Source organism: Electrona antarctica, assembly GCF_951216825.1.
Source record: "Electrona antarctica genome assembly, chromosome: 20".
Lineage (NCBI taxonomy): Eukaryota > Metazoa > Chordata > Actinopteri > Myctophiformes > Myctophidae > Electrona > Electrona antarctica.
This window is the reverse complement of record NC_136801.1, coordinates 42,299,310-42,314,308: the sequence shown is the minus strand read 5'-3', so window position 1 is coordinate 42,314,308 and position 14,999 is coordinate 42,299,310. Positions and strand designations below refer to the sequence as shown.

General features: G+C 45.1%; 1 protein-coding gene across 1 annotated transcript in view; it reads right to left on the bottom strand.

Annotated features, from left to right (window-relative positions):
• The window catches only part of LOC306912631 (contactin-associated protein-like 2), a gene marked incomplete at its 3' end in the record, with an annotated part of 274,755 nt that overhangs the window by 76,032 nt on the left and 183,724 nt on the right, over positions 1-14,999 (bottom strand). The window contains exons 20-22 of the mRNA XM_079489000.1: positions 13,272-13,508; positions 6,493-6,626; positions 4,644-4,737 (exon numbers count right to left, since the gene is read on the bottom strand). Coding sequence (XP_079345126.1) covers positions 4,644-4,737; positions 6,493-6,626; positions 13,272-13,508 — 465 coding nt within the window. The remainder of the gene's footprint in view (positions 1-4,643; positions 4,738-6,492; positions 6,627-13,271; positions 13,509-14,999) is intronic.

Here is a 14,999-nt window from a genome sequence, read left to right as displayed (position 1 = left end):
TTTGTTGCGCGCGTGCTCGCAACTCACCACCAGACCAAATTGTTTGGCTATAAGGTGCCGTCCAGAAAAAATATAAAATAATAATCCCATTCATTTTTTTCCACAGATCCAAAGCCCATTATTTTTCCCCCCATAGGGATTTGCAGAAATATTTATATGAATTATTTTAAGCCTAGAATCAAGGCACGCAGGCTCCTGGTGAATCATGACCATAACGCTGAATAGAGGAAGGGAGCGCTGCCGTGGTCCTTTGTTTGTTGAACTGAATACAGGTGCTCGTTGGCGAGGTTAAATCATAACATTAAAGAAGAGGATCCAAGGCACTCTGTTCCAGTGAGGTAAAAAAAAAAGGCTTTTTTATTCGTCCCCTGACGAAGGCTGAGTGCCGAAAGGCGCTGGTCCTTCTTTTTGTAATGTTAATGCCTTTGTAATGCCTTAACTCTTAAATAAAAAAGGCTTTTTTTCACCTCACTGGAACAGAGTGCCTTGGATCCTCTTCTTTAATGTCATGACCATAAACGCCTTTGATTCTGTGGAAGAAGAAATAATTTGAAAACCTGTGACAAAATAAGGTAATGAATAAATACACAATGAGATGAATACAATTCTGATCAATGGTCAGAGACCTTCCGCAGCTAGAGAAAGTTCGAGTTTAAATCATTATTTAAAAAAACTGTCTGCCTCTCATTCGCCTCTCATCTTCTGGCATTAAATGTTTCATGGGAGCACTGCATGCGAGGTAAACAAACAAGCAACAAACATCATCATAAAAACATATACAATCCAAAGTTCTATAGACGTGAGCAACAAGGGATCTGTGGATGCAAGATATCAAAGTCACAGAGATCATATAGATTTCTCAGCCACAACTCAACTACGTCTAATGTCTGATTTATCAGTAAACAAGCATTCATACATTATGAATTAATAACCAGCTGCTGCCGTACAGAAATGTGCTATGGAATCTGTATTTAATGTGTGTGGAAACAACAACAGGATGTGTCCAGGTGACTCTAGTGGAGCCTTAGCCTACTACAAATGGAACCAAAGGACCCTTTTCTAACAATAAACTCTGAGACTGTCCAAATGGACTGTTATGTGGGTCCATTTGGTTGTACCCTCGCCGACCTCCACGGGGACCCCCTTTATCCGAGGACCCCCACGCAGAATACCGTGGAGGTCGACGCAGGGGTCCCCGCGGAGGTCCGTGGAGGTCGGCGCGGGGGTCCGCGATAGTCTGCGTGGGGGTTCGCGGATAAGGGGGCTCCCCGCGGAGGTCGCCGTGGGGGTCTGCGGTAGTCTTTGTGGGGGTCCGTGGATAAGGGGGCTCCCCGCGGAGGTCGCCGCGGAGGTCCGCGGTAGTCTATGTGGGGGTCCGTGGAAAAGGGGGCTCCCCGCGGAGGTCGCCGCGGGGGTCCGTGGTAGTCTGCGTGGGGGTCCGTGGATAAGGGGGCTCCCCGCGGAGGTCGCCGCGGGTGTCCGCGGTATTCTGCGTGGGGGTCCGTGGATAAGGGGGGTCCGCGGTAGTCTGCGATGCGTGTCGTCATGCCGGTCACGTTGATGCGTGTGGTTTGTTTTCCACATGCCTGGTTGCTGGCGTCAGTTTCCACATGACTAGTATTATGTTGTGACTCTTCTTCATGGCGTGCAGACTATGGGATGTTATAGGTTGTTGCTGGAGACAAGGCAGCCAATCAGCAATCAGAAGTACTCGTCAGTATGGTTGCCAGTGTTGCCAACTGTCGTGACAGAAATAAGCTAACCAACCTCCAAAAACCAGCCAAGCAACTGTGAGGAAAAAAACTATTCCAAGTCTGGTTTCATAGGCATTCTATGACCAGCTTAGCAGCTGGTAATAATACAAAATAGTACAGTTCCTGCACTTTGGCTTTGTAGAGCAGTGTGGTCTGGTGCTCCCGTGTTTATTCCTACTAACAACATTACGTTACATGTAGCGGCTGATTTTAGAGATTTGTCTCTGGAGTGAGACACGAAATGAGCTCACTGTGTGAATCATGGGGTGCATGCCTGTGATAGATAGATAGATAGATAGATAGATAGATAGATAGATAGATAGATAGATAGATAGATAGATAGATAGATAGATAGATAGATAGATAGATAGATAGATAGATAGATAGTCATACTGTCGCTTTCCCCTTCCTTAGTACCCGGGGGTCTCATACATTGATGTCATACTATTTTGCTGGATACATTGATGATTTCTATTCATTTTTTTGTATGTGTTTTTGATCTGTGTTGTCCACATGGGCTGCAGTACCTGTGTTGTGCCAGGGGTCTGTGGCAGCAGACATAGGTGGGATGGTGAGAGGCGACGCCCCACAGTTTGACTCCACTAGTTTACCCTGGAAGGACGCCGGGGGCGTCGCTACGGGGTCTCTCGGGGAAGACTTGAGGGGCGCTGCGGGGTCTCTCAGGGCAGACTTGAGGGGCGCTACTCCGTTGAACTGCACTCGAGAAAGACAACCGATGAACCCTGGATTGTTGAAACGCTCGATGAGCACTGGGTCTACGGGGCCCGTCTCTGAGAGAGAGAGAGAGAGAGAGAGAGAGAGAGAGAGACAGGGAAACTAATATCAAAATAGTGTTGATTTTCACAGAATTATTTTTTTTTAATGCAAGTTAATTTAGTTTCAGTCATATTTTAGTATTCTTAAATGTTTTAGTGCGCTGGTCTAGTTTCAGTCGACTAAATATCATGCAATTTAATGTATGATGAATTCATAATGCCTGATTTTACACATGGCGGCGTGCTGAAAATAGCCGATCTATGTGAGCTCGTGGATCGGCTATTTTCAGAGTGCATACCCGAGCTCAACCAAAGTCTTGTCTTTTAGTTCTACTGGATCTTTTCCACTAGTCTAACATTTTAGTTTATTTGTATTATTTTTGTCTATAGCCTACCTATGGGTGAAAGAACTGCAAATGCCACACCTTTCCATGCCATGCCGGAAGGCAGCATTCAGGAGAATTGCTCCCCCCCCCCCCCCCCCCCCCCCCCGAAGTCTCCTGAACTTGAACACAGAATTTTCCGTTGAACAAATTTGTTTAGTAATCAATGTCGTTACACCGCATCTCCACTAGCTAAAGAGTGCTGGGTTGCGCCCCGAAAATAGCAGATCTACAAGCTCTCAACCCGTCGCAGCGCGGCGCGTTGAGAGCTTGTAGATCTGCTATTTTTGTCCAAAAGTGCCCTCTTACGGGATTTCAGCCCCTGCCCCTCTAACACTCTCTTACGTCCCTGGGGGGGAGCATTACTGAGAAGGCTTTAAAGATAAACAGATACCAAGTGCTTATCACGCCTCTCAGACACAGAGGATACGCCTGCGTTGCCATAAAGTGTACATTGATGGGTAATATAACTGTCACCAAGTGACCCATCTTTATGGCAGAATGCTACACGAGGCGCTTTAAAATGGATGGAGCAGACATTCTATAAATAATGTCCCCATAATCTAAAACGGAGAGACAAGTGGCTCCAGTGATTGTTTTTTTTTCTTCTAGGAAAGCATGATTTATTTCTATAGAGAAAAGCAGTTTTCTTTTGTCTCAGTTTGGAGACAAGGTTATCAATGTGAAATGTGGAAGAAAACGTTTCTCATCGAGCCTTAAGGTAGTGGTGTTCAGAGACCTGCTCTATAGCGTGACATCATCATCAAACCAGGAAGTGATGCAGGAACGCCTACTGAGTGGCAAAAACCCTACTTTCTGGCCTTGACAGCCCATGCATCCCATCAGAAAAGTCCTATCTGATTGCATTAAACGACATTAAACAATGTTAAACTCACTTTGCCTGTACCTTTGCCACTCACTTTGCCATTCACTTTATGCATGCGCATACCCTCTATATAGTAGAGCCACTTGCAGAGGTTATGGATATATGGCTACGGTCGGTGGGTGTACTGTAGCCCTATAGTGAACATTATTTTAGTTTTACTTGCATTTAACAAATTAACTGCTTTTGGCGGAATATTCCGTCATATAAAATCCAACCGTCAGTAATGATATAAAACGGGTTCATTGTAATCATGTTTTAGGTTTCCTTGGCTTGGCCTTTCCTTCTGCAGCGGACTCCTTGTGTTTTGTGCGTGCACACTGCCGCTCACTTCTTGTATAAAGGCCGACTGAAAAAGGCTCATGGTTTTGACAAAGCGCCGATGTTTGGATGTCTTTTCTGACTGTCCGCGGTCATCCCGATTGGAACATTGGCGTTTGCTAGAGCAAGCTTGGCCTCATTTTAGCTCGCTATAGCATTGACGCTAAATATTTAGCATCTAAAATGGAACGCCTAAAACGGACATGCGTCACACTAAACCATGGCAGATCCGGGTCGGCAATCAGGCGCCATCACTTTCGTCCACCAGGTGGCAGTCAACTCAACCAGAGCAATCTATTATGCAACCTAAAACAGAACTACTGACACAATAAAACAAGTAACAATGTTGGCGTCACATTCAGAGTCTGTGCATGCGTGCGTGCGTGCGTGCGTGCGTGCGTGCGTGCGTGCGTGCGTGCGTGCGTGCGTGCGTACGTGCGTGAAACGTGTCTGTCTGGGTTTGAAGGTTGTGAGTTCAAAGTTATTCTTTGGGCCACTGTCTACAGCTAATGAAAAGGTTACTCACCTGCCACTCTCCCCAGGAACAGAGTCTTGATCAGGTTGAACTGTGAGTCTGAGGAGTCTGGTAGAGAATACACCACTGGAGGATAATGATCCAACTGGAGAGAGACATAGGGGGAGAGAGAGAGAGAGAGAGAGAGAGAGAGAGAGAGAGAGAGAGAGAGAGAGAGAGAGAGAGAGAGAGAGAGAGAGAGAGAGAGAGAGAAGAGAGAGAGAGAGAGAGAGAGAGAGAGATTAATCAGATGACACAATGGTGAAAAAACCACAATGGAAACAAGCCTATAGGCCCAATAGGGGCTTGGCCCAAAGCCTGTTAATAAAGTATTAAATCAATCAATAAATAGCCTGTGCTCTTTTCCAAGTGTCTGTTTTCACAACTGAATGAGATGAGTACACAAATGAAATGTAGAAAAATGTAAAGTTAAGTTTATTTTTTACTTAAGATTTGATTTTGGCTTTTCTTCTAGACTAGAGTACTTACACACTTTTGATTCATTTATATTGAACTCATTGATGCATCTGTATTTTTTTCATTATTTGTTTTGCTGGTGAAAACCGATTAAATAACCAGGATTATTTTGAGACCGATACCGATACCGATATGGCATTTTTATGGACGATATGGCCGATTCAGATTATGCTACCGATTGTCTCGTGCATCCCTAGTGAAAACCACTGCAATGTTTCTCCATTGCACACCGACTAGAAATTAAACACAGCTATCAAAGGCAATGCCTCCAAATCTGAATCAGCTACTACTATCTGGCTCGATAATTAATGTCACATTCATTAATTTATGTTGAAGGACATTTTTGTGGACATTAACCCATTTTGGGGCGGGAACCCCTTTTGGTGTTAGCATTACGTTATGCTTTAGCTATTGAAAAATAGCAGATCTACAAGCTCATAGTGCGCCACCGAGTGGCGCGCTACGAGCTTGTAGGTCTGCTATTTTTGAACGACTGACATAGAAACATAGCTTTTTCAGAAAACTGTCAGGATGTAGAAGACATTTTCAGAATATGATCTCAGGTCAAAATGGGTTAATATTAATCATGGACAACAATCGTCTCCGAACACAGAAAACAGAGAGGTGGGACTTTAATCAAACAGATTATTTCTGAGCGCCCCCCTAGAGGATACAGGCGGGAGGTCAGTTAGTTTACTTTATAAGCTGACCTCCCGAAAGGCTGCTGGGAGTATAATATAAGCCTTCTTATTATACAGAGAGACTCCCAGCAGCCTTTTGGGGAAATATATGGGCCAATATATAAGGTGCTTATACTATAGCAACTTAGCACCGACTCACTCAACCCGACCTGGAGCTGCTCCAAATCAAAAGGCCACCATGTTCGCGTGTGTGCATGGGATCATCCTCGTGTGCATGGGATATGTGTGTGTGCATGGGATGTGTGCGTGTGCGTAACACAATGTAGAATGACACTTTGACCACCAAGCACTATCGCTGCTGCTCCCATAGAGTTATATATAAGGCTGCTCCCTGACGCCGGATCTGCTATTTTGAGTCTACTCCCACCGAGGTGTGTGTGTGTGTGTGTGTGTGTGTGTGTGTGTGTGTGTGTGTGTGTGTGTGTGTGAGAGAGAGAGAGAGCACAACATCTGTCTGGGAAGAGGCACCCATCGACTAATCTAATATACGGCAACCTTCCCCGTGTTTCTTCACTAGTCCGATCCAGAAGGAACACAGTTTGCCGGCCACGCCGACTGCTACAGAGCTGACAATGAGGTTATATCTTCCCTTCTTCTCCGGAATCCTGCCTCAAAGCGTGCGTACGTGCGTGCGTGCGTGCGTGCGTGCGTGCGTGCGTGCGTGCGTGCGTGCGTGCGTCTACCTGTATAGTGATGGTCCTGTTGACTCTGGTCATGTTGAAGCTGTGTGTCTGTCCGTTGCCGTGGTTACGCTGGTCCACGGCGATAGAGAAGGGCTCCGTCAGGCCTCCAAGGTCATAGGTCACCTGTAACGACCCTGAGGAAGGAGAGGTCAAAAAGAGGTCATAGGGGTCAGGGGTCATCACCATGTTGGCGTGTGGTGGACATTGTTGTCAAAATTCTATTCTACACTAATATTACTAGAGTCATAAAGAGCTACCAGCCCCGAATGACCATAACAGGTCTGTAACAGAGTGTACAGGTGGAACCAAATGGACCCTTTACGTAATGATTACGGGTCCATTTGGGGGCGGCGGTGGTTCAGGGGGTAGAGTGGCCGGATGGCAACTGCAAGGTTCCCAGTTCGAACCCTGTGGGCTCCCCCAGAGTTAGTGTCGAAGTGTCCTTGAGCAAGACTCTGAACCCCTAATTGCTCCCGATGTGCAGGTTGGTGCCTTGCATGGTTTCTTCCGCCATAGGTGTGTGAATGTGTGAACGTAATGTACAATCTATTCTATGTAAAGGTGTGTGTGTGTGTGTGTGTGTGTGTGTGTGTGTGTGTGTGTGTGTGTGTGTGTGTGTGTGTGTGTGTGTGTGTGTGTGAGGAGGCATTGTTTCCTTTATCCATGATTTATGTCTGCTGCCCTGTGTCCAACATGTCAGCTGTACTGTATGTAACAATGCTTTGCCGTCCATGCACGTTGTAACTGGTTGCTCTCCCACTGTCAAACTGCACTGGCAGTGTTTATGTCCTTTGTACAAGGTATTCCTGTACTTCTCATTATGTGGACATAAATAAACATTTCAAATGTGTGTGTGTGGGGACTGCCAGGTGTCAAAAATGAGGAACTCGTTAACCCTTGCATGACTGTAGAAAGGCCAGGTACCACACCAAGCTGACTTCAGGTCATGACTGTAGTAAGGCCAGGTACCACACCAAGCTGACTTCAGGTCATGACTGTAGAAAGGCCAGGTACCACACCAAGCTGACTTCAGGTCATGACTGTAGTAAGGCCAGGTACCACACCAAGCTGACTTCAGGTCATGACTGTAGTAAGGCCAGGTACCACACCAAGCTGACTTCAGGTCATGACTGTAGTAAGGCCAGGTACCACACCAAGCTGACTTCAGGTCATGACTGTAGTAAGGCCAGGTACCACACCAAGCTGACTTCAGGTCATGACTGTAGTAAGGCCAGGTACCACACCAAGCTGACTTCAGGTCATGACTGTAGTAAGGCCAGGTACCACACCAAGCTGACTTCAGGTCACGACTGTAGTAAGGCCAGGTACCACACCAAGCTAACTTCAGGTCACGACTGTAGAAAGGCCAGGTACCACACCAAGCTGACTTCAGGTCATGACTGTAGAAAGGCCAGGTACCACACCAAGCTGACTTCAGGTCATGACTGTAGTAAGGCCAGGTACCACACCAAGCTGACTTCAGGTCATGACTGTAGAAAGGCCAGGTACCACACCAAGCTGACTTCAGGTCATGACTGTAGTAAGGCCAGGTACCACACCAAGCTGACTTCAGGTCATGACTGTAGTAAGGCCAGGTACCACACCAAGCTGACTTCAGGTCATGACTGTAGTAAGGCCAGGTACCACACCAAGCTGACTTCAGGTCATGACTGTAGTAAGGCCAGGTACCACACCAAGCTGACTTCAGGTCATGACTGTAGTAAGGCCAGGTACCACACCAAGCTGACTTCAGGTCACGACTGTAGTAAGGCCAGGTACCACACCAAGCTGACTTCAGGTCACGACTGTAGTAAGGCCAGGTACCACACCAAGCTGACTTCAGGTCACGACTGTAGAAAGGCCAGGTACCACACCAAGCTGACTTCAGGTCATGACTGTAGAAAGGCCAGGTACCACACCAAGCTGACTTCAGGTCATGACTGTAGTAAGGCCAGGTACCACACCAAGCTGACTTCAGGTCATGACTGTAGTAAGGCCAGGTACCACACCAAGCTGACTTCAGGTCATGACTGTAGTAAGGCCAGGTACCACACCAAGCTGACTTCAGGTCATGACTGTAGAAAGGCCAGGTACCACACCAAGCTGACTTCAGGTCATGACTGTAGTAAGGCCAGGTACCACACCAAGCTGACTTCAGGTCATGACTGTAGAAAGGCCAGGTACCACACCAAGCTGACTTCAGGTCATGACTGTAGTAAGGCCAGGTACCACACCAAGCTGACTTCAGGTCATGACTGTAGTAAGGCCAGGTACCACACCAAGCTGACTTCAGGTCATGACTGTAGTAAGGCCAGGTACCACACCAAGCTGACTTCAGGTCATGACTGTAGTAAGGCCAGGTACCACACCAAGCTGACTTCAGGTCATGACTGTAGTAAGGCCAGGTACCACACCAAGCTGACTTCAGGTCATGACTGTAGTAAGGCCAGGTACCACACCAAGCTGACTTCAGGTCATGACTGTAGAAAGGCCAGGTACCACACCAAGCTGACTTCAGGTCATGACTGTAGTAAGGCCAGGTACCACACCAAGCTGACTTCAGGTCATGACTGTAGTAAGGCCAGGTACCACACCAAGCTGACTTCAGGTCATGACTGTAGTAAGGCCAGGTACCACACCAAGCTGACTTCAGGTCATGACTGTAGTAAGGCCAGGTACCACACCAAGCTGACTTCAGGTCATGACTGTAGTAAGGCCAGGTACCACACCAAGCTGACTTCAGGTCATGACTGTAGTAAGGCCAGGTACCACACCAAGCTGACTTCAGGTCATGACTGTAGTAAGGCCAGGTAACACACCAAGCTGACTTCAGGTCATGACTGTAGTAAGGCCAGGTACCACACCAAGCTGACTTCAGGTCATGACTGTAGTAAGGCCAGGTACCACACCAAGCTGACTTCAGGTCATGACTGTAGTAAGGCCAGGTAACACACCAAGCTGACTTCAGGTCATGACTGTAGTAAGGCCAGGTAACACACCAAGCTGACTTCAGGTCATGACTGTAGTAAGGCCAGGTACCACACCAAGCTGACTTCAGGTCATGACTGTAGTAAGGCCAGGTACCACACCAAGCTGACTTCAGGTCATGACTGTAGTAAGGCCAGGTACCACAACAAGCTGACTTCAGGTCATGACTGTAGTAAGGCCAGGTACCACAACAAGCTGACTTCAGGTCATGACTGTAGTAAGGCCAGGTACCACAACAAGCTGACTTCAGGTCATGACTGTAGTAAGGCCAGTCTTGACCCCTTCTCCCCCCCAGCGGGGGTCTTTTAAATATTGATTAGCATACCAGCTGTAGCAACTCATAATGTAATAACTGCTCATAATGTAATAATTTAAATGTAATAAAAACTCACAATGTAATAATCAGCTCATAATGTAATAAAACAACTGAGCGCATAACGTAATAACAGATTTTTCTATAATGTAATAATGTAAAAACGTGTTACATTATGAACGAACACATAGCAGCTCATAATGTAATAAAAGTCCATAATGTAATAATGGCCCATGTTGTTGAGAAAAGTCTTACACTGTCTGTATTACCTCTATTGACAAAGGTAGACTGTCTTAACTCTTTGAAAGATTCAAGTCAAATCAATGTAGTTGACAGTTTTTGAATGATTTATTGAAAATTCTCTGTTGTGAATGTGCGACAACGAAAGACCTTCAGAGAACGACTGTTCACTGGGGGGCGGGGGCAGTTTCTCTCTGAATGAGAGAGATACTCTTCAAGTTTTAACTTGACTTCAGTTCTATAAGCCGTAGAACTGTTTTCACTCTAATAGTCTAATCTAGTGGTTTGACCTTTTTCTTCAAGCAACGTGAACTCGTGAAGTGGTTTTAAAAGAAGTTTCCTCAACCCTTCATACAAAGCTGAGAAGGAAGGCATAGATGGAGCAATTTGTAACTAATTACTTTAATAGTTTCCACATGGCCATCTCTGTACTTTGGTCTACTTTCTACTCTACACTTTCTATATTGAAGTGATTGCTGTGAACTTTTCAAAGCATTAAAGTCCAAACTAATGATCCATAATGTATATAAATCATGGATAAGTGGTCAGGCCAAAAAGGCCTTTTCGGGGGGGGGGGGGGGGGGGGGGGGGGTTAGAATAAATTGGTTATTCGTCTCAATTGCCATATTGACGTCATCCACCGGCCATTGTAATATCTAAAAAACAGACTGCAAGTCATAGGCATGTTCTGTATCCGCCACTGTTTGGTACTTTTTCTCAACAACATGGGCCATTATTACATCATGAACTTGTATTACATTATGATCTGCTATGTGTCCGTTCATAATGTAACACATTGTTACATTATTTTAATTTATTACATTATAGACAAATTATTATGTTGTTACGCTATGCACTCATTTTTTATTACATTATGAGCTGATTATTACATTATGAGTTTGTATTACATTTAAATTATTACATTATGAGCCCTTATTACATTATGAGCAGTTATTACGTTATGAGTTGCTATACAAAGCTCACAACGCTGCACCTTGCAATGTGGGTCCGCACACTGGACTGAGCTCCAAACTCAATAATTTACTTTCTCACCACAGTGGACATGACCTAACGCCTCACGGCCTCACGGCTCGTCATCAGACGGTCCCTAACCCTATAACCCTAACCCTGGAAACGTCATGTCCACTGTGGCGAGAAAGTAAATCATTGAGTTTGGAGCTCAGTCCAGTGTGCGGGACCTTATTCTCTTTTCGATGACTCACCTCGGCCCAGCAACTGGCATTTAGTTAGTGGACGCGCGTGCTCTATTATCTCTTTTTTCTGAAATGCAAATGAGCCATTAACTTGAACAGTGGGCTGTGTGGAGGTGTGGAGTTCACTGCCGTGGGGGGAGGATAGGGTGGCAGGGGTCAGTTTGACCGTACACGGACAGGCAGAGATGCTTTAACCCATTTTGGGCGGGAACCCCTTTTTGGTGTTAGCATTATGTTATGCTTTAGCTATTGAAAAATAGCAGATCTACAAGCTCATAGCGCGCCACCGAGTGGCGCGCTATGAGCTTGTAGATCTGCTATTTTTGAAAAATCGAAGAACGACTGACATAGAAACAGCTTTTTCAGAAAACTGTCAGGATGTAGAAGACATTTTTAGAATCTGATCTCAGGTTCTAATGCATAAAGTGCATAAAGTAGCCTATATGCATAATTTCACATTTAGAAAATGTTTCAGATGAAGAGAAACAAACAGAGATTTGAATCTAATATTTTAGGGAAAGTAATGGAAGGGGAATCTTCTGAGAGCTTCACGGGCAAATCAGATAATCAAAATGGGTCAGAGAGACCTTCACAGACACTCGCCAAAATAACAGATCTACAAGATCAATCCAACTACTACTTTGTGGCAACATTTTGTGAGATTGGCATGGTCTTCATCAACAAGCAACAAAAGATGACAGGCAGAGTTGTGAGCGTATAAACGTTGCATAATGCATACTGTATACTGTAGCAAACGGCTTGTTTGTGCAGGAAAACGAGGCCTTTTGGGAAACATGAATATTGTTGATAAAAGATGAAAGACAATTTTCACTAAAACAAGCAAGAACCCAAAAGGAGGTAAAGGCTCTGCATTGTTCCTGTAATTACTAGAAGATAATATATCTGTTATGCAGCGTGTGTGTGTGTGTGTGTGTGTGTGTGTGTGTGTGTGTGTGTGCGCGTGTGCGTGTGCGTGTGCGTGTGTGTGTGTGTGTGTGTGTGTGCGTGCGTGCGTGCGTGCGTGCGTGCGTGCGTGCGTGCGTGTGTGTGTGTATGCTTGCGTGTGTGCACTTAAAGGGATATTTCAAGTTCAAACATATTTGGGGCCATTTTATCTAGTCTACTTGGGCTTATGTGAACACTATAATGCTCTATTTTTGGGTGGAAATTAAAGGAAATATAATAGTCAAATAAAAGCAGCCTCATCACACATTGGAAGGGCAATATCAGTCAACAGAGCCAAGGACGGGTGTTTTTGATTAATCTAGCATGGTTAAAATGGAGTTTGAAGTTACAATGAGTTACCGCTGGCCATGATTCACACTGGCCTTGATTCTTCCGTACCCGAGTACACTTCATTTAACTGTATTCAATGCTTTCACATTACACATTCACATTACATTACACGCAATCAAGTACAAGAAAGGAAAGGAAAGGAATATATACTAGTATAACAAAATAAAGTAAACATAATCACTCAGGTAGCCAGTCAGAAACTATGTGAGCACAGTTGATTTCAACTATAGTTTGAATCCTCTGTAGAACACGTTACCATCCGTCTCTAGTTTTAAACTCGTAGCCAAGAAGTACCACAGCCAGGTAGTCCCGTTTTAACTTACCATTCTCTGTCAGAACCACAGCCAGGTAGTCCTGTTTTAACTTACCATTCTCTGTCAGAACCACAGCCAGGTAGTCCTGTTTTAACTTACCATTCTCTGTCAGAACCACAGCCAGGTAGTCCTGTTTTAACTTACCATTCTCTGTCAGAACCACAGCCAGGTAGTCCTGTTTTAACTTACCATTCTCTGTCAGAACCACAGCCAGGTAGTCCTGTTTTAACTTACCATTCTCTATCAGAACCACAGCCAGGTAGTCCTGTTTTAACTTACCATTCTCTATCAGAACCACAGCCAGGTAGTCCTGTTTTAACTTACCATTCTCTATCAGAACCACAGCCAGGTAGTCCTGTTTTAACTTACCATTCTCTGTCAGAACCACAGCCAGGTAGTCCTGTTTTAACTTACCATTCTCTGTCAGAACCACAGCCAGGTAGTCCGGGGTGTTGGAGCTGACGTACATCAGAACAGCGGGCGTACTGGACGTGCTGAAGCTAAACGCCACTTCCTCCTTGGTCAGGTTCACTTCCCGCGGGCCGAGGGGCGGGGCCGCCGGCATCCTCGAGTCCGTATTGGCCGCCGCCGTAGCTTCAGACAGGAAGTCGTACTTGACCAGCGTTCCCGCCTCGAAGAACCCGCCGACATCTGAATGAGAGGAAAAAAATGCACGCACGCAGGAAACCGTGTTTTAGAACTTTTGGGAGTGTTTCTGAAAGTGTACGTGCGTGAGTGCCAGTGTGAGAAAGAGAGAGAGATATAGAGGGCTCGCTCGTTGCTTACGAGTGCATCATTCATACTGTACCGATTGATTTTTATTTTCTAAATGTTTTATCCCACAATTTTGTAACCCATTTTTTTCACCCAGTGTCAATTATCTAATGTAATCCTGGGCGCTACACTTCCTCTGCCAACCTGGGGGGGCAGTGGACTGACCTCATGCCTCCTTCTATGCATGAGGAGTCCAAGCTGCTTCTTTTCACCCGACAGGGGAGAGTTTCCCCGGTCGGACGTAGCGCGTGGAAGGAACATCAGGCGCCCTGGCTGGCCAGGGGGAGGTAGTTTAGAGACCAGGATTACGGCATGTTTTTGTGAGGGTACCTACCCTAGGGGACACGGGGAGAACATGCAAACTCCACACAGTACCGATTGAAAGCATTCAGAGGTATAATATCAAGTCACACATCAACTCACACCACATAATAAAACACAATAAACGCTTCAATCCACAACGCCTCCATTCCATACAATCAAGACTTATTCCATAAAATGTCTCACGTATTGATAAACAACTGTAAATAACTATAACAAACTACAGCTCCACGTCTCGTTCCGATAAACAACATCAAAGAACATCCAATGGCAAAATAAAGCAATAAGCCTCCAGAGGTGTGAGGTTACCTGGTATTTTATAACAATAAGCCTCCAGAGGTGTGAGGTTACCTGGTATTTTATAACGGCTAAGAGGCGTATAGCGAGGCACGAGAAGAGTATACAAATACTTAAAGCTACTTAAAGGAGAATTTCGGCTAGAAGGCTTTCTTACCTTTATTTTGTAGTTGTTACGTCCCCACCAAAGAGGTCCAGGTGTTATTTTGAGGCAAAGACCCATTATTGGCTATTTCCCCTACCATAACCAGGGTTTTAGTGCTAATTCGCTTATTTCCATCGAAATAAGTAGTACAAGTGTGCCGCTTGGGATACCATTTACATTATGAAGAGAGGATAATATCCTCGCTTATTTCCATCGCTCGAAAATCAATAGTTTTTATCGCTCGAAAATCTATAGTTTTTGTATATATTATATACAAAAACTATTGATTTTCGAGCGATGGAAATAAGCAAATTAGCACTAATACCCAACGCCCATTGAGGGCTTATGGTAGGGGATTTGCACAAAATAACACCTGGACTACTTTGGTGGGGACGAAACAACTACAAATAAAGGTAAGAAAGCCTTCTAGCCCGAAATTCTCCTTTAATTGAAATAACCCCCATCAGTGTTGTTTTGGCAGGGAATGAGTCTCTTGAATTCCATTTAGTTTTAGTCACATTTTAGTCACCCGGAATGTTTTACTGTTAGTCTAGTTTCATCCGACTAAATATAACATTTTAGTCGACTAAAATGCTGTTTATACA